The sequence below is a fragment of the Coregonus lavaretus genome (assembly GCF_964263955.1).
Source record: "Coregonus lavaretus genome assembly, chromosome: 32".
Lineage (NCBI taxonomy): Eukaryota > Metazoa > Chordata > Actinopteri > Salmoniformes > Salmonidae > Coregonus > Coregonus lavaretus.
Genome location: NC_140019.1, coordinates 36,470,336 through 36,497,142, shown reverse-complemented (window position 1 = coordinate 36,497,142; position 26,807 = coordinate 36,470,336). Strand labels below are relative to the sequence as shown.

General features: G+C 35.6%; 1 protein-coding gene across 1 annotated transcript; it reads left to right on the top strand.

The window, feature by feature from the left end:
* Window positions 1-3,309: 3,309 nt before the first annotated feature.
* Window positions 3,310-3,978, top strand: LOC311107396 (neurogenin-1-like; the record flags this gene model as incomplete). The annotated part of the gene is made up of 1 exon (XM_084149889.1): window positions 3,310-3,978. One exon carries the CDS (start codon window positions 3,310-3,312, stop codon window positions 3,976-3,978), a length of 669 nt encoding a protein of 222 aa, XP_084006015.1.
* Window positions 3,979-26,807: the final 22,829 nt, after the last annotated feature.

The window sequence follows — 26,807 nt, the reverse complement described above, 5'->3', positions numbered from 1 at the left end:
TCATAAAATAAGGCAATCTGACTAATTGGCCAATCAAAGTCAACTAATGATGTGTTCATTTGTGATGTGCACCAATCAACACTTGACCTGAAAAAGAAAGAAAAATGTCTCTAGAGTTGATTCTATAACATTCTTGTTCTCCAGTCATGTTGCATGGAAGATGTAATGGAATGGAATTCATTTTAAGGTTAGGGGCATTATCCTGCCTGATTTTTTTTTAGAAGGGTATGGAAGCTGTGGTTTTTCCCAGGATAATATTACATGTATTTAGATGTTTATTTAGAAATGAACACAGTGGGTATAAAATGGAACCGAACTGTCCAAGAACCCGTGATTCCGTCGAAAGATACCCCGGTTTTGCAACAAATACGTTTGTTTCCTTTTTCTCTCATTCTGGCCTTTAAAAAGATGAAGGGGAGCTTTGAGATGAGGAGAGTAGTATCTGGGTACAATTGAAGCACTGGACTAAGGAATGAATTACCATTGAAAAGTAATGGTCCCTATTCTGCCCTGCTTGAGTTTTTAACAAGGAGAAGAAGAAAAAAAGCTCTGCTGGCCTGGGCTCCTGCTTGAACGCCAAGGGAAGGGATTAAACAGCAGATTAACATCTGAAAACTCCGTTCAGACTTTCTGACTCAAAGACAATTTGCAGACAGTAATCGCGTTAAAACCCGGGGATTAATGCTTTTGCAAAACATACTAAATTGAATTTTAATTCAGGTTGTATAAATAGATATGAAATAAATGGAGGAATATGCCGCTATAGAATGGAGAGAATCTATCCCCCCACACTTCCTTTACTCCACAGAGTCAGTAGAGGTATTATGACGTCAACAGTATAGCGCCTTGCATTTATTTATTCCTAACCACGAGTTTAGCACCTGCCGTGCAAATGTGATACTACAGCCTACTCTTTTAATAAATCAACTTTGATTCAACATAATTCATGCTACAATATTTCAAATCAAATCTAATAATACAATTGAATTGATTTTCTTTTTCTCAATTGAATCACTTTTTTCGTTCTTATTTGTTTCTGTTTTGGGTAATTCGGTTGTTTCATTTTCTCAAGTGTTTCTGCTATTGAAATGTAATCACATCTCGTGCCTAATCCTGTCACAGCATCGCCCAGGCAACCTCTCTCAAGTGTGGGCAGAAAACTCCGCTTTCTCTACACCCCAGACGACTTGTCCTATCCGCAAAATCAGCCTGGTCTCCGTGCAGGCTCACGCTTCTAGTGCAAACCAACTAAGTCATGTTGTAAAAATGTTATATTTGATCACTTTATAAGAGCAATAACGCATGACCACCTACTAATGTCTTAACTAAAACCAGAATACTCCTTCAAGCTGTTCCTGGTCTTTGATGTTATTACTGACAGTTTGGTGTTGTAATAATAAAATCGATCCCAATCCCTGTAGTTTGGTACTTCCGAGCACAGGATTGGTCTGTAAGGCTTTAACATTTTATTTTCATAATAAGCCAACCTCCGGCGTGTGGCAACATCATCAAAAGTCTGTGTGTCACGACTTTAGCCTTCTACAAATCGAAATAATTATCATAAAGGCAGGCCTATCGAAATAAGTGAAATAGATGACATTAACATGCACGAATGTAGTCCAACAAATATTGAGCAGATGTGCAGGTAAACACACTGAAATGATTTGTGATATAGAATCTAGGAGCATGCCTCAGAGCCGGGGTGTTTTGCTCCTGCTGAGACTATTTGAATAAGAATAACGCCAAAAGAGTGGCTCAGGCTGAAAAAAGGGTGACAAAAGCCCAGAGGAGCCCGAATTTGGAACGAGGGACAACGCGTATAGGAGTGAAAAGAAGTGAGGGGAGACGCGTACAATGGAACAATTCACCTTATAATCGCTTTGATATATTATACATGGCCGAAGACTCTAAACATTGTGTAATTATTTATAAATGACTGTCCCTCTACCCTCATAATACCGTCAGGAGAAAGGCACTGCAGGTCCCTGGCCAAACTATTTCTAAATAGTTCCCCCATACACTTTTTTTCAAAGGAGAGGCGAGATGCTGGAAATTGAATAAATAGAATAATTAATGGGAATGGTATGCCTGTCTCATAAAGATGTCTTTAAAAACCCTTTAAAAAATTGCCCAATGCATGCGCTAGACATTTTTACTGATGTGCCCTTCATGTTTTGAATGTTAATTAGCCAGGGTTGACTGTGGAGTTGTGGAGAAAGTTGTGAAGATGAAGTAACCTGTCCTGCTTTATATGCTAGACAGGCTATAGCCCTAAAATGCGAATGTTTATGCATGCGTGCGTGCAACATTAATTACGCACAATAGTTAAAATATGTTGGGGTGGGGAATTTACTCTACATCTTTAATCAGCGGTTTTTTTTTTTAAATAAACTTTTTGAATACACTGTCTAAATGTTTGGTATCCTTGTTATGTCTATCTAATTTTTCTACAGCAACTTCTGTGTTTTATTCGTAAACTTGGAAAACAGTCTCATTTTCTAACATTTACAAAATCTAATTTTCCATTTCATTTCGATATATAAGAAATGGTCAATTTCTGACAAATACGATAGTAGATATGCCTTTTGCTTTTATATATTCGATTTTAGCTGATACTCATGCAAGGTTCTATAGGTTTATAGACCGAATCTTGGACAGAAGATATAGGCTAATTTATTTTTTGAGCGTGACCTTGCCTCGGGGGCTAAGCGCTCCAGTCATTTGCTCCTCTTCTTCTTTCATTTAACTTTAAAGGTTTAACTTAAAGTGGGCTTGGTCTTTGGTCCAGGGATGGATAGCAACAGTGGTGCTCGCGTGGCTGGGCAGCGGTCCCCTGCTCTCATTGGACGGTCGTGATTACAGGCACGCTTCGGAGCTCGAACAAACAACAGGCATACATTATGCTAATGAGATGGCAGTGCGGCACGGGGCAGACCTGATGCATCCCATTCATCCATCCTTCACACAAATGCCAGCGCGAGAGGTGTACGACCATTGTCTGACCAGGGTATATAAGGTATCTGAGGCCAGTCGTGTGCCAGGCTCATTCGCTCACACGAGCTGATTCAAGCGCAAGAGCAAGACGCGTGCCTTGTACTCTTCATACAAACTCATTTTCGGACGTTGGTTCCTTGCAAGACAACTGATACTGAACCTTCTCCAACCAGATTCCTAAGGTAGGTTTCGTTCTGCTCTCAGAGTCCTTCGCCATTGCCTTGACTAGGCCTGCTTTCCAAACTTTACCATGCGCTCTTGCATTTACAGCGTTTAACCCATTCACTCTCCTCTTATTTCTGCAGGAAAAACATCATGTGCACCGCAATGGAGACCGTTTACTCTGACATGGACAGTTCGAGCTGCGACTACTTTACGCACGATGACGAAGACTCGTGCAGCAGCATGCACGCTTCCTCCCCGTCATCCTCAATCGGCAAGCCCGCCTCTCCGGCCAGCGACAGCCAGGGCTCGTGCGCTATGGATATGGGACAGAAGAAGAGACGCAGAGGCAGAGCGAGGAACGAAGCCACAGTGCACGTGGTCAAGAAGAACCGGCGCGTAAAGGCAAACGACCGCGAGAGGAACAGAATGCACAGCCTGAATGACGCTTTGGAGACCCTCCGGACCGTTCTACCGGCGTTCCCCGACGACAGCAAACTCACCAAGATCGAGACTCTGCGCTTCGCTCACAACTACATCTGGGCTCTCTCCGAGACCATACGCATCGCGGATATTGAACAGCGCCAGAACAAGTCACGGGCTGATGCACCTCTCTTGCTTCCCAACCTGTGCGTGGCGAATGCCCCGAGTCCGGGCAGCGATGCTTGCTCCTGGAGCTCCAGCGCTTCCTCCTCTTCCTCCTCTCCGTCTTATTGCACTTCAAGTCCCAGCAGCCCAGCCGCCCAGGATGACTATGGGTGTTTCCAGACTGATGTTCTGCAGTACAGCTACCACAGCTTTGTACCAGGCATGTCCTACTAACTGAACTAAAGGCTTACCACAAACTTTTGTAGACTGCGAGATTGTTACAATAGAGTAATAGCAGAATAATAACTGAATGCATACTTCAGTTAGTCTGTTGAAAGGGAAAAAACAGAATGATATTCACTGTTTGCCTTAACCCATGTCTCTCTGGGTGTGTTTTATACAGTTTGTTTGTTTTCCTATTTTTACATGCTCTAATTTACATTCGGGTTGAACATTAATTTAATTTGTCGACTTTTCTAAGTTGAGTATAATTGTTTTGCTATACATTTTTGTATTCCTCCAAAACCTTTGCACTTTTTCCAGCGTATACGATGCCTTCTAGAAGTCCACTTCACAGATCTTGACCTCAACCTCTATTAGAAGAGCATTATCATTAAAAAGAAGACAGATTTGCTTTTGTAGACTGAGGTGAAAAGTCAATTTTACAATTAGTAGTGCGATAATGCAGAAAAACGAGCGTGGAAATTCAGTTTCACTGCTCTGACAATAGAGTGAAAGGCCGTCAGAAGACAAGGAGCTGGCCTCATGCATTATGGAGATGACCCCCTGAAAACTGCAATCCTGTTCAATAAAAAGACTCAATCCCACGAAGAGGCGATACAAGACCCCTCTACGACGTTTTTTTGTTTATTTATTCGCCTGTCATAATGTATTTTGTATATAAATATATTTATATTCTATTTACATGAAAAGTGTGTGAACCATTTTTCTACAAATAAAAATATAACTTTTTAAAAAATATTTCTCAGTGTTTGGACTCTTCAAATGTTTGTAGTTGCTGAGAGTTGAGCACTCAAAGCGTGCTGATTATCGCACTGATAAAGCGCATCACAAGCCCCATGAACACAACAATCATTGTCTTCATTATGAAAATAATAACAGGGGTAGTTAGTGTCCGTGCGTGGCCTATTCATGAAACAAAGGGGTGTGATTAATAAGATAACGGTTTTAGAGAGCGCAGCAGGTGCATCCACCAGTTGAGATTTTATTGCAGCTCATCACCCATTACCATCATCACCCATTACCATCATCACTGTTGAATGTATCATCTTTGGGGACTTTCAACAGACAAAATAGCTAATTCTGAGATTGTTAATGTGGCCAAATAAAATCTGATATATATATATATATATCCCAGATAGATTGAGTAGAAAATGGCACCTTTGAACACTCTTCTTACTGCCTGCATCCCTCCCTCCCTCCCTCCCTATATATATATCAGATTATATTTGGCCACATTAACAATCTCAGAATTAGCTATTTTGTCTGTTGAAAGTCCCCAAAGATATATATATATTTAAATTTTAGTCATTTAGCAGACGCTCTTATCCAGAGCGATTTACAGTTAGTGAGTGCATAATTTTTTTTTCATATATATATATATATATATATATATATATATATATATATATTGTACAAGGCAGATTAAAATAAATATTCAAATTATTACACTATTTATACACTGATAAATTAAATTGCATCCCGTTTGGAAAATGTATTGAGTATGGGACCAGTTTATGCAATTTTCTTTGGAAAGTTTCTATAGAATTTTCTTCTCTCAACCCAGATATGCATTTAAAGAGGTTTTCCTTTGAGTTTGTTTGTGATCATCCATCCCGCCCGGGATTATTTTATTTTATTAAATTCTCCAGTTGGGGGTTCGGCGTGAGATCCTGCCAAGGCACTTGTATCTGCACGTGTCGGGGATAGACGAACATAATAGGAGTGCCTCGAGCCCTACTGGGACAAGCACATACCAATTTACATCAAGAAAAAAGAAAAAGAAAAATTGAAAGAACCTGCCAAGGAATAGACCAAATATAATAATCTACTATTCAGCTCTTCTGGTGGAGTAGTTCTCGGATTTACTTATTTCACCCAGCGGATTTACTTCTTTCACCCAGACACTATTGGCGTCACATTCCTCACACTAACTTTTTTTTTTTTTTTTCTTTAATTAACATCAAGTGGCCAAGTTATTTTCAGGGGATTCGTGTATGGTTAGTTGGACTACTATATACTGTAATGCAATGCCACCTGTTTCTACGTTGTGTTCTATAATAATGGGTTCATGCGTTGCATCAGTGGTGACACGTTATTGTAAACACGCTATATGTATGAATATAGCTCTTTGTTCATATGCACGAGGCCATAAGCAATAGGAGGACCAGGATTAACCGACGCAGAGCTCGTGCACCTGCCAGCTAATTGCCACCAGTCAGCCCCATGCAGTCCAAAATACATTTTAATTGGATAGGTAGGCTATTGTAATTATCATTATCAAACCAAAAACCAACTTAGTATGAATTGGTATTACTATTACTCCTTATACAATATTCGTTTTTACCTGAATATGGTGTTACATAATGTGGAAGATAGAGAAGGGGGATTCATGTCTGAATTATTTCCATTCTGGTTTTCAGCTCATCCCAGATAGATTGAGTAGAAAATGGCACCTTTGAACACTCTTCTTACTGCCTGCATCCCTCCCTCCCTCCCTCCCTCCCTCCCTCCCTCCCTCCCTCCCTCCCTGCCTGTTTGGCTGGCTGCCTGAACCCCAGGATTCTTCTTTCAGATGCACAAAGGGCCACATTTCACCAGGGTCAGGCAGGGAGACCCATAACCAGACCTCCCAAAGACACAGAACTATCTAGAAGCTTCATCACACATCTTCAGTTTCTAGCTCTGCACCCATACTGTATCTTAGTAATATAGAAAAGAAGAGCTTTGTGCTGCAGCCCAAACCCTTTCACAGTATTTATGCTTCTTTCTATCTGCTACTTTAATAATAAATAATAATAATAATAATAATATGCCATTTAGCAGACGCTTTTATCCAAAGCGACTTACAGTCATGCATGCATACATTTTTAGGTATGGGTGGTCCCGGGGATCGAACCCACTACCCTGGCGTTACAAGCACCATGCTCTACCAATTGAGCTACAGAGGACCACTTTGGCCTCACTTACTCAACTTCTAAGAAGACACAACTGCAATCTTGTTTTATGACATGACTTGATACTTAAACGGTGTTAGAGTGTTGTCTTGAATGATTGAACTGACCATGTTATAAAGAAAGCTTGTATACATGTTTGGAGACAACAGAGGGACATTTCTGGATGGTTTTAGGTCTACTTAGTGGTGCCTCTATTCCGTACATCATTTAACAGCGGCCATTACATATTGATTGTGGCAAGATGGTAGTAGCAGCAGGTTACCAACCCCCAAAGCACATGTTGGCCCAGTAAAGGGTATACAATATATCCAGGGAGCGCAGAAACAGTTGAAAAGGTATAATCAAATACATAAATCCACACGAATCAGGTTGAATTTAAATAGACCTCCAGATACACCTATCCAGATAATATGCCCAACCCTCCACCCCTGATTGATAATATGCCCAACCTTCTTCCCCTGATTGATAATATGCCCAACCTTCCTTCCCTGATTGATAATATGCCCAACCCTCCTTCCCTGATTGATAATATGCCCAACCTTCTTCCCCTGATTGATTGATTGTTTTGGGTTGTCACCTCTCTTTGAAGATCATGTGAGTTTAAGTCTGTCAGCAGTCTCATCTCAAACACAGGGATTAGCTAAAGCTTGCTAACAACAACTCCCTCCACCTGCCCTCTACTACTCCTGCAGATACCCCCTGTCTGTCTCAACCCACACCCACCTCAAGGTCGGGGAGGGGAATGATCCCCAGGTTGCAAGCCTCCCCTACGGACCCATCAGACAGACCCTAGCCCCTCACACCTTGTCAGTCTGTCATCACTAGGATGGGTCCTGTAAGACCCGAGGTTAGCTGACAGCTTGGCTGGATGATTAGGAGGGTTAATGACTTGTTGGTAAAATAGAGGCTTATTTTCCGTCTAATTGGTGTTGTCACCAAGTCTAAGTATCACAAACTGCTTCTTAGCACCTAGTTGTCTTGACACCATGGCGACACTCAGCCAACAGGATGACAGCGTAAACAAATCATTATGGCGTCGTTAAGATAAGAAATAATACATACAGTATGTCCCAATCAAATGATAAATAACAATATTATTACTCGCACATTAAAGCTATTGCAGATTTACAGTATACTATGTTCTTATTATGGAGTCAGGAAGTACTCTAATGAAGACTGCAGTCAGAATAGCTGATCTCATCAAGACATTAGTCTTATTAATAAGTGCCGGGCTTCAACAGAAAGGATTGATCCCGTTGTAAATTCCTTAACATTGTTCTCAATTTGAAACCCACTTTATGTGCTTTGTCTGATGAAACCAAAGGCTCTACAGTGTACCTCCCTCTCACCGCCAGTTTTACGAAGGGGTGACATCTTTCTGTCTTCCCCCTGGATCAGTTCTTCAACCACACCGTGTGAGGGAGAGAGAGGAATTTGTCAAAAGAAGCCTAAAGCTATTTCCTTCTGGCCTGTGAGGAAAAAGGAAGATGACTTCCTTTCTGTCACATAAGCATTATGCCACAGGCTCTGCCCTGAGCCACTGTATTGACTGTGTTCCTCCATGCACTCTGACTAGCTGTTCTCAGACAGACCTCTCACTGTTTACGGCAGGGGATATGGGTCAATGACTGTTTTATACCAGCAGGGGATATGGGTCAATGACTGTTTTATACCAGCAGGGGATATGGGTCAATGACTGTTTTATACCAGCAGGGGATATGGGTCAATGACTGTTTTATACCAGCAGGGGATATGGGTCAATGACTGTTTTATACCAGCAGGGGATATGGGTCAATGACTGTTTTATACCAGTTGAGATGGAGAAAAAGTAGTGGGTGAAGTGATGGAGGGCGCTGTTACACAGAGTTATAATGGCAGAACATAGGTTATAACATGAACTCTTCATAAGGACGTTATAATGGCAGAACATAGGTTATAACATGAACTCTTCATAAGGATGTTATAATGGCATAACATACGTTATAACATGAACTCTTCATAAGGATGTTATAATGGCATAACATACGTTATAACATGAACTCTTCATAAGGATGTTATAATGGCAGAACATAGGTTATAACATGAACTCTTCGTAAGGATGTTATAATGGCAGAACATACAGTACCAGTCAAAAGTTTGGACACACCTACTCATTCGAGGGTTTTTCTTAATTTTTTCTATTTTCTACATTGTAGAATAATAGTGAAGGCATGAAATAACACATATGGAATCATGTAGTAACCAAAAAAGGGTTAAACAAATAAAACCTATATTTTATATTTGAGATTCTTCAAATAGCCACCCTTTGCCTTGATGACAGCTTTGCACACGCTTGGCATTCTCTCAACCAGCTTCACCTGGAATGCTTTTCCAACAGTCTTGAAGGAGTTCCCACATATGCTGAGCACTTGTTGGCTGCTTTTCCTTCACTCTGCTGTCCGACTCATCCCAAACCATCTCAATTGGGTTGAGGTCAGGGGATTGAGGAGGCCAGGTCATCTGATGCAGCACTCCATCACTCTCCTTCTTGGTAAAATAACCCTTACACAGCCTGGAGGTGGGTTGGGTCATTGTCCTGTTGAAAAACAAATGATAGTCCCACTAAACCCAAACCAGATGGGATGGCGTATCGCTGCAGAATGCTGTGGTAGCCATGTTGGTTAAGTATGCCTTGAATTCTAAATAAATCACAGAAAGTGTCACCAGCAAAGCACCCCCACACCAGAACACCTTCTCCTCCATGCTTTATGGTGGGAACTACACATGCAGAGATCATCCGTTCACCCACACTGTGTCTCACAAAGACACGGCGGTTGGAACCAAAAACCTCAAATTTAGACTCCAGCCCAAAGGACAGATTTCCACCAGTGTAATGTCCATTGCTCGTGTTTCTTGGCCCAAGCAGGTCTCTTCTTCTTATTGGTGTCCTTTAGTAGTGGTTTCTTTGCAGCAATTCGACCATGAAGGCCTGATTCACACAGTCCCCTCTGAACAGTTGATGTTGAGATGTGTCTGTTACTTGAACTCTGTGAAGCATTTATTTGGGCTGCAATCTCTGAGGCTGGTAACTCTAATCAATTTATCCTCTGCAGCAGAGGTAATTCTGGGTCTTCCATTCCTGTGGCGGTCCTCATGAGAGCCAGTTACGTCATAGCGCTTGATGGTTTTTGCGACTGCACTTGAAGAAACTTTCAAAGTTCTTGAAATTTTACGTATTGACTGACCTTCATGTCTTAAAGTAATCGATGGACTGTCGTTTCTCTTTGCTTATTTGAGCTGTTCTAGCCATAATTTGACTTGGTCTTTTACCAAATAGGGCTATCTTCTGTATACCCCCCCTACCTTGTCACAACACAACTGATAGGCTCAAACACATTAAGAAGGAAAGAAATTCCACAAATTAACTTTTAAGAAGGCACGACTGTTAATTGAAATGCATTCCAGGTGACTACCTCATGAAGCTGATCTCTTCCTAAGGATGGTTTCTGAAATGAGCACACAGGATCACTGAGCATACTGCCAGATATCAATAGGCTTTTATTCCTCACATTTGTAAATTGGATATTGATCAGAGTTGTGTCTTCATAATGCAGAAACTGCATGGTCTAATAGAATAACCCTATTCCTCAGAAAATACTTTTTAAGAAGACAGCTACTTTATTCTGTCATTTTGTGGGACGTCATAATGTCATAATGCCTTGTCCCTGTAGTTACGCTGATGGCCTGGTCATTTGAGATGGAACACATACACCTGTAGTGAAATAAATACTGTGAGTGCAGATGTTTACCATGCTAGATTAGGCATATGTCACCCATAACCCGACGTAGAGAGAGGCCAACCTCATTTAGGGGGAGAAGGTCCACTTTAGAATGGGGAGGAAACAATGACATAGAGGGTCCTAGCCCCAGGCCCTGGCTGTTCCATTTGACTGCTCTCAGTATGGAAAGATTTCTTGTCTTCATTTGTAATAGAAAGTCCCAAACACACACCTACAGCCATATGGCCCCTCCCACCAAACACACACCTACAGCCATATGGCCCCTCCCACCAAACACACACCTACAGCCATATGGCCCCTCCCACCAAACACACACCTACAGCCATATGGCCCCTCCCACCAAACACACACCTACAGCCATATGGCCCCTCCCACCAAACACACACCTACAGCCATATGGCCCCTCCCACCAAACACACACCTACAGCCATATGGCCCCTCCCACCAAACACACACCTACAGCCATATGGCCCCTCCCACCAAACACACACCTACAGCCATATGGCCCCTCCCACCAAACACACACCTACAGCCATATGGCCCCTCCCACCAAACACACACCTACAGCCATATGGCCCCTCCCACCAAACACACACCTACAGCCATATGGCCCCTCCCACCAAACACACACCTACAGCCATATGGCCCCTCCCACCAAACACACACCTACAGCCATATGGCCCCTCCCACCAAACACACACCTACAGCCATATGGCCCCTCCCACCAAACACACACCTACAGCCATATGGCCCCTCCCACCAAACACAAACCTACAGCCATATGGCCCCTCCCACCAAACACACACCTACAGCCATATGGCCCCTCCCACCAAACACACACCTACAGCCATATGGCCCCTCCCACCAAACACAAACCTACAGCCATATGGCCCCTCCCACCAAACACAAACCTACAGCCATATGGCCCCTCCCACCAAACACAAACCTACAGCCATATGCCCCTCCCAACAAACACACAATCACAGCCATATGCCCCTCCCACCAAACACACACACACGTACGCATACACACTAATACACACATACCTGCAATTATAATATGCATTTTTTTGAATAAAATAAAATATACTTAGCTGAAAAAATCAAATGCCTTTTCAGTAAGAGAAATGTAGTACTGTAATGTAATGGTGTACAGTAATATGATGGAGTACTGTAATATAATGTAATACTGTAATACAATGTAGTACTGTAATATAATGGAGTACTATAATATAATGTAGTACTATAATATAGTGTAGTACTGTAATATAATGGAGTACTGTAACATAATGGAGTAATGTAATCTAAAGTAGAACTATAAAATTATGGAGTACTGATATATATAGTAGTACTGTAATGTAATGTAGTACTGTAATGGAGAACTATAATATAATGGAGTACTGTAATATAATGTAGTTCTGTAACGTAATGGAGTACTGTAATATAATGTAGTACTGTAATGTAATGGAGTACTGTAATATAATGTAGTACTGTAATGTAATGTAGTACTGTAACGTAACGTAATGGAGTAATGTAATATCATGGAGTACTGTAATGTAATGGAGTACTGTAATATAATGTAGTACTGTAATGTAATGGAGTACTGTAATGGAGTACTGTAATGTAATGAGTACTGTAATATAATGTAGTAATGTAATGTAATGGAGTACTATAATATAATAGAGTACTGTAATATAATGTAGTACTGTAATGTAATGGAGTACTGTAATGGAGTACTGTAATGTAATGAGTACTGTAATATAATGTAGTACTGTAATGTAATGGAGTACTGTAATATAATGTAGTACTGTAATGTAATGTAGTACTGTAACATAACGTAATGGAGTAATGTAATATCATGGAGTACTGTAATGTAATGGAGTACTGTAATATAATGTAGTACTGTAATGTAATGGAGTACTGTAATGGAGTACTGTAATGTAATGAGTACTGTAATATAATGTAGTAATGTAATGTAATGGAGTACTATAATATGATAGAGTACTGTAATATAATGTAGTACTGTAATGTAATGGAGTACTGTAATGGAGTACTGTAATGTAATGAGTACTGTAATATAATGTAGTACTGTAATGTAATGGAGTACTGTAATATAATGTAGTACTGTAATGTAATGGAGTACTGTAATGGAGTACTGTAATGTAATGAGTACTGTAATATAATATAGTACTGTAATGTAATGGAGTACTATAATATAAAGGAGTACTGTAATATAAAGTATACTGTAATATAATGGAGTACTGTAATATAATGGAGTACTGTAACATATTGGAGTACTGTAATAAAATGTAATACTGTAATGTAATGGAGTACTATAATATAATGGAGTACTGTAATATAATGGAGTACAGTAACGTACTTGGGTACTGTAATGTACTGGAGTACTGTAATATGATGTAGTACTTTATTATAATGTAGAACTGTAATAAAACATAGTACTGTAATGTAATGGAGTACTATAATATAATGGAGTACTTTTAATATAATATAGTACTGTAACGTAATCGAGTACTGTAAGTCATGGAGTACTGTAACGTAATGGAGTACTGTAATGTAAAGGAGTACTATAATATAACGGAGTACTGTAATATAATGGAGTACTGAAACTGAGTACTGTAACTTAATGGGGTACTGTAATGTAATGGAGTACTATAATATCGTGGAGAACTGTAATGTAATGGAGTACTGTACTGTAATGGAGTACTGTAATGTAATGGAGTACTGTAATATAACGTAGTACTGTAATATAATGGAGTACTGTAATGTAATGTAGTACTGTAATGTAACAAAGTAATATAATATAATGGAGTACTGTAATATAATGTAGTAATTTAATGTAATGGAGTACTGTAATATAATGTAGTACTGTAACGTAATGAATACTGTAATATAATGTAGTACTGTATGTAATGGGTACTGTAATATAATGTAGTACTGTAACGTAATGAATACTGTAATATAATGTAGTACTCTCATGTAATGGAGTACTGTAATATAATGTAGTACTGTAATGTAATGGAGTACTATGATGAAGTACTGTAATGTAATGAGTACTGTAATATAATGTAGTACTGTAATGTAATGGAGTACTATAATATAAAGGAGTACTGTAATATAAAGTATACTGTAATATAATGTAGTAATTTAATGTAATGTAGTACAGTAATGTAATGGAGTACTGTAATATAATGGAGTACTGTAATATAATGTAGTACTGTAATGTAATGTAGTACAGTAATGCAATGGAGTACTGTAATGTAATGGAGTACTGTAATATAATGTAGTACTGTATGTAATGGAGTACTGTAATATAATGTAGTACTGTAATGTAATGGAGTACTATAATGAAGTACTGTAATGTAATGAGTACTGTAATGTAATGTAGTACTGTAATGTAACAAAGTAATATAATATAATGGAGTACTGTAATATAATGGAGTACTGTAATATAATGTAGTAATTTAATGTAATGGAGTACTGTAATATAAAGTAGTACTGTAATATAATGGAGTACAGTAATATAATGTAGTACTGTAATGTAATGTAGTACAGTAATGCAATGCAGTACTGTATGTAATGGGTACTGTAATATAATGTAGTACTGTAACATAATGAATACTGTAATATAATGTAGTACTGTCATGTAATGGAGTACTGTAATATAATGTAGTACTGTAATGTAATGGAGTACTATAATGAAGTACTGTAATGTAATGAGTACTGTAATATAATGGAGTACTGTAATGTAATGGAGTACTATAATATAAAGGAGTACTGTAATATAAAGTATACTGTAATATAATGTAGTGATTTAATGTAATGTAGTACTGTAATGTAATGGAGTACTGTAATATAATGGAGTACTGTAATATAATGTAGTACTGTAATGTAATGTAGTACAGTAATGCAATGGAGTAATGTAATGTAATGGAGTACTGTAATATAATGTAGTACTGTATGTAATGGGGTACTGTAATATAATGTAGTACTGTAACGTAATGATTACTGTAATATAATGTAGTACTGTATGTAATGTAGTACTGTAATATAATGTAGTACTGTAACGTAATGAATAATGTAATATAATGTAGTACTGTAATGTAATGGAGTACTGTAATATTATGTATTACTGTAATGTAATGGAGTACTATAATGGAGTACTGTAATGTAATGAGTACTGTAATATAATGTAGTAATGTAATGTAATGGAGTACTATAATATAATAGAGTACTGTAATATAAAGTAGTACTGTAATGTAATGGAGTACTGTAATATAAAGGAGTACAGTAACGTACTTGGGTACTGTAATGTAATGGAGTACTGTAATATGATGTAGTACTTTAATATAATATAGAACTGTAATAAAACGTAGTACTGTAATGTAATGGAGCACTATAATATAATGGAGAACTTTTAATATAATATAGTACTGTAACGTAATGGAGTACTGTAACGTAATGGAGTACTGTAACGTAAAGGAGTACTGTAATATAATGGAGTCCTGTAACGTAATTGAGTACTGTAATACAATGGAGTAATGTAATACAATGGAGTATTATGATATAATGGAGTACTATAATATAATGGAGTACTGTAATGTACTGTAATGGAGTACTGTATTATAATGTAGTACTGTAATATATTGGAGCACTGTAATATAATGTAGTACTCTAATGTAATGTAGTACTGTAATGTAAAGGAGTACTATAATATAATGGAGTACTGTAATATAATGTTGTACTGTAATAAACATAGTACTGTAATGTAATGAAGTACTGTAATGTAATGGAGTACTGTAATATAATTTGTACTGTAACGTAATGGAGTACTGTAAGGTAATGAGTACTGTAACGTAATGGAGTACTGTAACGTAATGGAATACTGTAATGTAGTAGTGTAATATAATAAAGTACTGTAATACAATGGAGTACTATAATATAATGGAGTAATGTAATATAAAGAAGTATTGTAATGTAATGGAGTACTGTAATATGATGTAGTAATGTAATGGAGTACTGTAATATAATGGAGTACTGTAATATAATGTAGTACTGAAATCTAATGGAGTACTATATTGCAGTACTGTAATGTAATGTAGTACTCTAATATAATGGAGTTATGTAATGTAATGGAGTACTGTAATATGATGGAGTACTGTAATGTAATGGAGTACTATAATATAATTGAGTACTATAATATAATGTGGTACTGTAATACAATGGAGTACTGTAATATAATGTAGTACTGATATGTAATGGAGTACAATAGTGTAGTACTGTAAGGTAGAACTGTAATGTAATTGAGTACTGTAATGTAGAACTGTAATATAATGTAGTACTGTAATCCAATGGAGTACTGTAATATAATGGAGTAATATAATATAATGGAGCACTATAATATAATATAGTACTGTATTATAATGCAGTACTGTAATTTAATGAGTAATGTACTATAATGTAGTCTTATAATATAAAAGAGTACTGTAATATAATGTAGTACTGTAACTTAAAGGAGTAATGTAGTACTATAGTATAATGAGTACTGTAATGTAATGGAGTACTACAATATAATGTAATACTGTAATAGAATGTTGCACTGTAATGTATTGTAGTACTGTAATGTAATGGAGTACTATAATATAATGTGGTATTGTAATATAATGTAGTACTGTAATGTAATGGAGTACTATAAAACAATGTAGAACTGTAATATAATGTAGTACTGTAATATAATGTAGTAAAATATTAAAATGTAGTACTCTATTTTAATGGAGTACTATAATATAATGTAGTACTGTAATATGACGTAGTACTGTAATGTAATGTAGTACTGTAATGTAATGGAGTACTATAATATAATGTGGTACTGTGATATAATGTAGAACTGTAATATAATGGAGTACTATAATACAATGTAGAACTGTAATATAATGTAGTACTGTAATATAATGTAGTAAAATATTAAAATGTAGTACTCTAATTTAATGTAGTACTGTAATATAATGTAGTACTGTAATACAATGTAGTACTGTAATACAATGTAGTACTGTAATATAATGGAGTACTGTAATATAATGGAGTACTGTAATATAATTAGTACTGTAATGTAATGGAGTACTATAATATAATGGAGTACTGTAATATAATGTAAAACTGTAACGTAATTGTGAACTGTAATGTAGAACTGTAATATAATGTAGTACTGTAATACAATAGAGTACTATAATATAATGTAGAATTGTAATATAATGTAGTACTGTAATATAATGGAGTACTGTAAAATAATGGAGTACTATAATATAATGGAGAACTGTAACGTAATGGAGTACTATAATTTAATGGAATACTGTAACGTAATTGTGAACTGTAATGTTGATCTGTAATATAATGTAGTACTGTAATACAGTGGAGTGCTGTAATATAATGTAGTAATGTAATACAATGGAGTGATGTAATATAATGTAGTACTGTAATACAATGGAGTGCTTTAATATAATGTAGTACTGTAATACAATGGAGTGCTTTAATATAATGGAGTAAATATAATATAATGGAGTACTATAATAAAATGTATTACTGTAATGTAATGTGGTACTGTGATATAATGTAGTAATGTAATATAATGGAGTACTGTATTATAATGTAGTACTGTAATGTGATGAATACTGTGTTATAAGTAGTACTGTAATGTAATGAGAACTGTAATATAATGTAGTACTGTAATGTAATGGAGTACTACAATATAATGTAATACTGTAATAGAATGTAGCACTGTAATGTAATGTAGTACTGTAATGTAATGGAGTACTGTAAAATAATGGAGTACTTTAATAATATGTAGTCCTGTAATGTCATGAATTACTGTAATATAATGGTGTACTATATTATAATGGAGAACTGTAATGTAATGGACTACTGTAACGTAATGGAGTACTGTAATGTAATGGAGTACTAAAATGTAATGGAGTACTATAATATAATGGAGTACTGTAACGTAATTGTGAACTGTAATATAATGTAGTACGGTAATACAATGGAGTACTATAATATAATGTAGTATTGTAATATATAATGTAGTACTGTAATGTATTGTAGTACTTTAATATAATGGAGTACTATAATATAATGGAGTACTGTAATATAATGGATTACTGTAATATAATGTAGTACTGTAATGTAATATAATACTGTAATGTAATGGAGTACTATAATATAATGGAGTACTGTAATATAATTGAGTAATGTAATGTAATGTAGTAATGTAATGAGTACTATAAGATAATGGAATATTATAATATAATGTAGTACTGTCATATAATGGAGTACTGTAACGTAATTGAGTACTGTAATGTAATGGAGTACTATAATATTATGGGGTACTGTAACGTAATTGTTAACTGTAATGTAGAACTGTAATATAATGTAGTACTGTAATACAATTGAGGCTGTAATATAATGGAGTAAATATAATATAATGGAGTACTATAATACAATGTATTACTGAAATGTAATGTGGTACTGTAATATAATGTAGTACTGTGATGTAATGGAGTACTGTATTATAATGTAGTACTGTAACGTAATGAGTACTGTAATATAATGTAGTACTATAATGAAATGGAGTACTGTAATGTAATGGAGTACTATTATATAATGTAGTACTGTAATGTAATGGAGTACTGAAATATAAAGTAGTACTGTAATATGATGTAGTACTGTAATGTATTGTAGTACTGTAATGTAATGTAGTAATATAATATAATGTAGTACTGTAATATTATCGAGTACTGTAATATAATGTAGTACTGTAATGTAAAGTAGTACTGTAATGTAATGTAGTACTGTAATGTAATGGAGTACTATAATATAATGGAGTACTGTAATATAATGCAGTAATGTATTGTAATGTAGTACTGAAATGTAATGAGTAATATAAGATAATGGAGTATTTAATGTAATGGCGTACTATAATATAATGGAGTCCTGTAACGTAATTGTGAACTGTAATGTTGATCTGTAATATTATGTATTACTGTAATACAATGGAGTGCTGTAATATAATGTAGTACTATAATATAATGGAGTAATGCAATATAATATAGTACAATAGTATAATGGGTACTGTAATGTAATGGAGTACTACAATATAATGTAATACTGTAATATAATGTATCACTGTAATGTAATGTAGTAATGTAATGTAATGGAGTACTGTAAAATAATGGAGTACTGTAATAATATGTAGTCCTGTAATGTCATGAATTACTGTAATATAATGGTGTACTATAATATAATGGAGAACTGTAATATAATGGTGTACTATAATATAATGGAGTACTGTAATGTAATGGAGTACTGTAACGTAATGGAGTACTATAATATAATTGAGTACTGTAATGTAATGGAGCACTATAATATAATGGGGTACTGTAATGTAATGCAGTAATGTATTGTAATGTAGTACTGAAATGTAATGAGTAATATAAGATAATGGAGTACTGTAATGTAATGGAGTACTGTTATATAATGGAGTACTGTAACGTAATTGTGAACTGTAATGTTGATCTGTAATATAATGTAGTACTGTAACATAATGTAGTACTGTAATGTGATGAATACTGTGTTATAAGTAGTACTGTAATGTAATGAGAACTGTAATATAATGTAGTACTGTAATGTAATGGAGTACTACAATATAATGTATTACTTTAATGTAATGTGGTACTGTGATATAATGTAGTAATGTAATATAATGGAGTACTGTATTATAATGTAGTACTGTAATGTGATGAATACTGTGTTATAAGTAGTACTGTAATGTAATGAGAACTGTAATATAATGTAGTACTGTAATGTAATGGAGTACTACAATATAATGTAATACTGTAATATAATGTAGCACTGTAATGTAATGCAGTACTGTAATGTAATGGAGTACTGTAAAATAATGGAGTACTTTACTAATATGTAGTCCTGTAATGTCATGAATTACTGTAATATAATGGTGTACTATATTATAATGGAGAACTGTAATGTAATGGACTACTGTAACATAATGGAGTACTGTAATGTAATGGAGTACTAAAATGTAATGGAGTACTATAATATAATGGAGTACTGTACCGTAATTGTGAACTGTAATATAATGTAGTACGGTAATACAATGGAGTACTATAATATAATGTAGTACTGTAATATATAATGTAGTACTGTAATGTATTGTAGTACTTTAATGTAATGGAGTACTATAATATAATGGAGTACTGTAATATAATGGATTACTGTAATATAATGTAGTACTGTAATGTAATATAATACTGTAATGTAATGGAGTACTATAATATAATGGAGTACTGTAATATAATTGAGTAATGTAATGTAATGTAGTAATGTAATGTAATGAGTACTATAAGATAATGGAATACTATAATATAATGTAGTACTGTCATATAATGGAGTACTGTAACGTAATTGAGTACTGTAATGTAATGGAGTACTATAATATAATGGGGTACTGTAACGTAATTGTTAACTGTAATGTAGAACTGTAATATAATGTAGTACTGTAATATAATTGAGGCTGTAATATAATGGAGTAAATATAATATAATGGAGTACTATAATACAATGTATTACTGAAATGTAATGTGGTAATGTAATATAATGTAGTACTGTGATGTAATGGAGTACTGTATTATAATGTAGTACTGTAACGTAATGAGTACTGTAATATAATGTAGTACTGTAATGTAATGGAGTACTGTAATATAAAGTAGTACTGTAATATGATGTAGTACTGTAATGTATTGTAGTACTGTAATGTAATGGAGTAATATAAGATAATGTAGTACTGTAATATTACCGAGTACTGTAATATAATGTAGTACTGTAATGTAAAGTAGTACTGTAATGTAATTTAGTACTGTAATGTAATGGAGTACTATAATATAATGGAGTACTGTAATATAATGCAGTAATGTATTGTAATGTAGTACTGAAATGTAATGAGTAATATAAGATAATGGAGTATTTAATGTAATGGCGTACTATAATATAATGGAGTCCTGTAACGTAATTGTGAACTGTAATGTTGATCTGTAATATAATGTATTACTGTAATACAATGGAGTGCTGTAATATAATGTAGTACTGTAATATAATGGAGTAATGCAATATAATATAGTACAATAGTATAATGGGTACTGTAATGTAATGGAGTACTACAATATAATGTAATACTGTAATAGAATGTAGCACTGTAATGTAATGTAGTAATGTAATGTAATGGAGTACTGTAAAATAATGGAGTACTGTAATAATATGTAGTCCTGTAATGTCATGAATTACTGTAATATAATGGTGTACTATAATATAATGGAGAACTGTAATATAATGGTGTACTATAATATAATGGAGTACTGTAATGTAATGGAGTACTGTAACGTAATGGAGTACTATAATATAATTGAGTACTGTAATGTAATGGAGCACTATAATATAATGGGGTACTGTAATGTAATGCAGTAATGTATTGTAATGTAGTACTGAAATGTAATGAGTAATATAAGATAATGGAGTACTGTAATGTAATGGAGTACTGTTATATAATGGAGTCCTGTAACGTAATTGTGAACTGTAATGTTGATCTGTAATATAATGTATTACTGTAATACAATGGAGTGCTGTAATATAATGTAGTACTGTAATATAATGGAGTAATGCAATATAATATAGTACAATAGTATAATGGGTACTGTAATGTAATGGAGTACTACAATATAATGTAATACTGTAATAGAATGTAGCACTGTAATGTAATGTAGTAATGTAATGTAATGGAGTACTGTAAAATAATGGAGTACTGTAATAATATGTAGTCCTGTAATGTCATGAATTACTGTAATATAATGGTGTACTATAATATAATGGAGAACTGTAATATAATGGTGTACTATAATATAATGGAGTACTGTAATGTAATGGAGTACTGTAACGTAATGGAGTACTATAATATAATTGAGTACTGTAATGTAATGGAGCACTATAATATAATGGGGTACTGTAATGTAATGCAGTAATGTATTGTAATGTAGTACTGAAATGTAATGAGTAATATAAGATAATGGAGTACTGTAATGTAATGGAGTACTGTTATATAATGGAGTACTGTAACGTAATTGTGAACTGTAATGTTGATCTGTAATATAATGTAGTACTGTAATATAATGTTGTACTGTAATATAATGGAGTACTGTACTATAATGGAGTAATATAATATAATATAGTACAATAGTATAATGGGTACTGTAATGTAATGGAGTACTACAATATAATGTAATACTGTAATAGAATGTAGCACTGTAATGTAATGTAATGTAATGTAATGGAGTACTGTAAAATAATGGAGTACTGTAATAATATGTAGTCCTGTAATGTCATGAATTACTGTAATATAATGGTGTACTATATTATAATGGAGAACTGTAATGTAATGTGGTACTGTAATATAATGGAGTAAATATAATATAATGGAGTACTATAATACAATGTATTACTGTAATGTAATGTGGTACTGTAATATTATGTAGTACTGTGATGTAATGGAGTACTGTATTATAATGTAGTACTGTAACGTAATGAGTACTGTAATATAATGTAGTACTATAATGAAATGGAGTACTGTAATGTAATGGAGAACTGTAATATAATGGAGAACTAATATAATGGAGAACAGTAATGTAATGGAGTACTGTAACGTAATGGAGTACTGTAATGTAATGGAGTACTGTAACGTAATTGTGAACTGTAATGTATAACTGTAATATAATGTAGTATTGTAATACAATGGAGTACTATAATATAACGTAGTACTGTAATATAATGTAGTACTGTAATGTAATGGAGTACTATAATATAATGGAGTATTGTAATATAATGGATTACTGTAATATAATGTAGTAATGTAATGTAATACTGTAATGTAATGGAGTACTATAATATAATGGAGTACTGTAATATAATGTAGTACTGTAATGTAATGTAGTACTGTAATGTAATGAGTAATATAAGATAATGGAGTACTATAATATAATGTAGTACTGTTATATAATGGAGTACTGTAACGTAATGGAGTACTGTAATGTAATGGAGTACTATAATATAATGTAGTACTGTTATATAATGGAGTACTGTATTATAATATAGTACTATAATGAAATGGAGTACTGTAATGTAATGGAGTACTGTAATATAATGGAGTAATGTAATATAATGGAGTACTATTATATAATGTATTACTGTAATGTAATGTAGTACTGTAATATAATGGAGTACTATAATATAATGTGGTACTGTACTATAATGGAGTACTGTAATGTAATGGAGTACAGTAATGTAGTACTGTAATATAATGTAGTACTGTAATACAATGTAGTACTGTAATACAATGTAGTAATGTTATATAATGGAGTACTATAATATAATCGAGTACTATAATATAATGTAGTACTGTAATATAATGTAGTACTGTATTGTAATGGAGTACTATAATATAATATAGTGCTTTAATATAGTTTAGTACTGTAATGTAATCTAGTACTGTAATGTAATGGAGTACTATAAGATATTGGAGTACTATAATATAATGGAGTTCTGTAATATAATGTAGTACTGTAATATAATGGAGTACTGTAACGTAAAGGAGTACTGTAATATAATGTAGTACTGTAATTTAATGGAGTACTGTAATATAATGGAGTACTGTAACGTAAAGGAGTACTGTAATATAATGTAGTGTAACATTGAAGGTAAGTGTGTAGCATTGAAGATACAGTTGAAGTCGGAAATTTACATACACTTAGGTTGGAGTCATTAAAACTTGTTTTTCAACCACTCCACACATTTCTTGTTAACAAACTATAGTTTTGGCAAGTCAGTTAGGACATCTACTTTGTGCATGACACAAGTAATTTTTCCAACAATTGTTTACAGACAGATTATTTCACTTATAATTAACTTTATCACAATTCCAGTGGGTCAATAGTTTATATACACTAAGTTGACTGTGCCTTTAAACAGCTTGGAAAATTCCCGAAAATTATGTCATGGTGTTAGAAGCTTCTGATAGGCTAATTGACATCATTTTAGTCAATTGGAGGTGTACATGTGGATGTATTTCAAGGCCTACCTTCAAACTCAGTGCCTCTTTGCTTGAGATAATGGGAAAATCAAAAGAAATCAGCCAAGACATCAGAAAAAAAATGGTAGACCTCCACAAGTCTGGTTCATCCTTGGTAGCAATTATCAAACGCCTGAAGGTACCACGTCCATCTGTACAAACAATAGTACGCAAGTATAAACACCATGGGACCACGCAGCCGTCATACCGCTCAGGAAGGAGACGCGTTCTGTCTCCTAGAGATGAACGTACTTTGGTGCGAAAAGTGCAAATCAATCCCAGAACAACAGCAAAGGACCTTGTGAAAATGCTGGAGGAAACAGGTACAAAAGTATCTATATCCACTGTAAAACGAGTCCTATATCGACATAACCTGAAAGGCCTCTCAGCAAGGAAGAAGCCACTGATCCAAAACCGTCATAAAAAAACCAGACTACGGTTTGCAACTGCACATGGGGACAAAGATCGTACTTTTTGGAGAAATGTCCTCTGGTCTGATGAAACAAAAATAGAACTGTTTGGCCATAATGACCATCGTTATGTTTGGAGGAAAAAGGGGGCTCTTGCAAACTGAAGAACACCATACCAACCGTGAAGCACGGGGGTGGCATCATCATGCTGTGGGGGTGCTTTGAGGGAGGGACTGGTGCACTTCACAAAATAGATGGCATCATGAGGAAGGACAATTATCTGGATATATTGAAGCAACATCTCAAAACATCAGTCAGGAAGTTAAAGCTTGGTCGCAAATGGGTCTTCCAAATGGACAATGACCCCAAGCATACTTCCAAAGTTGTGGCAAAATGGCTTAAGGACAACAAAGACAAGGTATTGGAGTGGCCATCACAAAGCCCTGACCTCAATCCTATAGAAATTGTGTGGGCAGAACTGAAAAAGCGTGTGCGAGCAAGGAGGCCTACTAACCTGACTCAGTTACACCAGCTTTGTCAGGAGGAATGGGCCAAAAATTAACCCAACTAATTGTGGGAAGCTTGTGGAAGGCTACCCGAAACGTTTGACCCAAGTTAAACAATTTAAAGGCAATGCTACCAAATACTAATTGAGTGTATGTAAACTTCTGACCCACTGGGAATGTGATGAAATAAATAAAAGCTGAAATAAATCATTCTCTCTTCTATTATTCTGACATTTCACATTCTTAAAATAAAGTGGTGATCCTAACTGACCTAAAACAGGGAATATTTTTTTACTAGGATTAAATGTCAGGAATTGTGAAAAACTGAGTTTAAATGTATTTGGCTAAGGTGTATGTAAACTTCCGACTTCAACTGTAAGTGTGTAGCATTGAAGGTAAGTGTGTAACATTGAAGGTAAGTGTGTAAAATTGAAGGTAAGTGTGTAAAATTGAAGGTAAGTGTGTAACATTGAAGGTAAGTGTGTTGAAGGTAAGTGTGTAACATTGAAGTTAAGTGTGTAACATTGAAGGTAAGTGTGTAGCAGTGAAGGTAAGTGTGTAGCATTGAAGGTAAGTGTGTAACATTGAAGTTAAGTGTGTAGTATTGAAGGTAAGTGTGTAGCATTGAAGGTAAGTGTGTAACATTGAAGGTAAGTGTGTAACATTGAAGGTAAGTGTGTAGCATTGATGGTAAGTGTGTAGCATTGAAGGTAAGTGTGCGTGTCAGGCCAGGTAGCAGGTTGCAAGTGCTCTTGACCATGATAAGTGCTGCCTAATTAGTCTGGAGTGGCTGGAGAGAGACAGAGAGAGAGAGAGAGAGAGAGAGAGAGAGAGAGAGAGAGAGAGAGAGAGAGAGAGAGAGAGAGAGAGAGAGAGAGAGAGAGAGAGAGAGAGAGAGAGACAGAGAGAGAGAGACAGAGAGAGAGAGAGAGAGAGAGAGAGAGAGAGAGAGAGACAGAGAGAGAGAGAGAGAGAGAGAGAGAGAGAGAGAGAGAGAGAGAGAGAGAGAGAGAGAGACAGAGAGAGAGAGAGAGAGAGAGAGAGAGAGAGAGAGAGAGAGAGAGAGAGAGAGAGAGAGAGAGAGAGAGAGGAGAGAGAGAGGTGAAGGAGTACACCTACCTGAATGGATACGCTCTGTCACCTACGCCCTCAGAGCGAGCGACCCTACCCCACCCCACCCTGCCTCCACCTCCCTTAAACGCTGCTTTTCTCTGCAGGCAAACTGGGGGCAACCAGGTGTCCACAGAGGCAGAACGGAGCCACAGGAAAGTGTCAATCAAGAGGTTAGCCATCCAGCTAGCTGCCCATATTCAGTTTTATTTCTCTCCAAATAGAGGTGTGTCTAAACTAACCCCCGCCCTTCCCTTCCCCACTCTGATAGGAGAGGAGGTCCTCAGAGACCATAGAGATACACATCAGGAAACTAGATCTTCATCCAGTACTCAGGATAAACAGATGGGATGTTTCTTCTCAAATCACTAGAAGATAACCTCTTCCCCTTTCCTCCAATCTTTTACTGCCGGCGCTTGCACCTGTACCCATGCCTCAAGTGCCAGATTGTAGAAGATTATTATAGTTGCACTATGCTGACTCAATCTCTATATTTGTTTAATAATTTATTAAATACACTGTTTTGTTTAATAATTTATTAAATACACTGTGGATCCTAGAATTGATTATACACCAGAAAAAGGATGTTCTGAATATACAAATCTCTTTCTTTGCTAGTGAATATACTGTATTTGATGAGATATGCAATAACTATACAATTCATTTGTAGAAGTAGGAGGGGAAAATAACACTGGTGCCCTGTGACCTGTGACCTGAGGTGGCCTGTGACCTGAGGTGGCCTGTGACCTGAGGTGGACTGTGGTCTGAGGTGGACTGTGACCTGAGGTGGCCTGTGACCTGAAGTGGACTGTGACCTGAGGTGGACCGTGACCTGAGGTGGACTGTGGTCTGAAGTGGACTAGC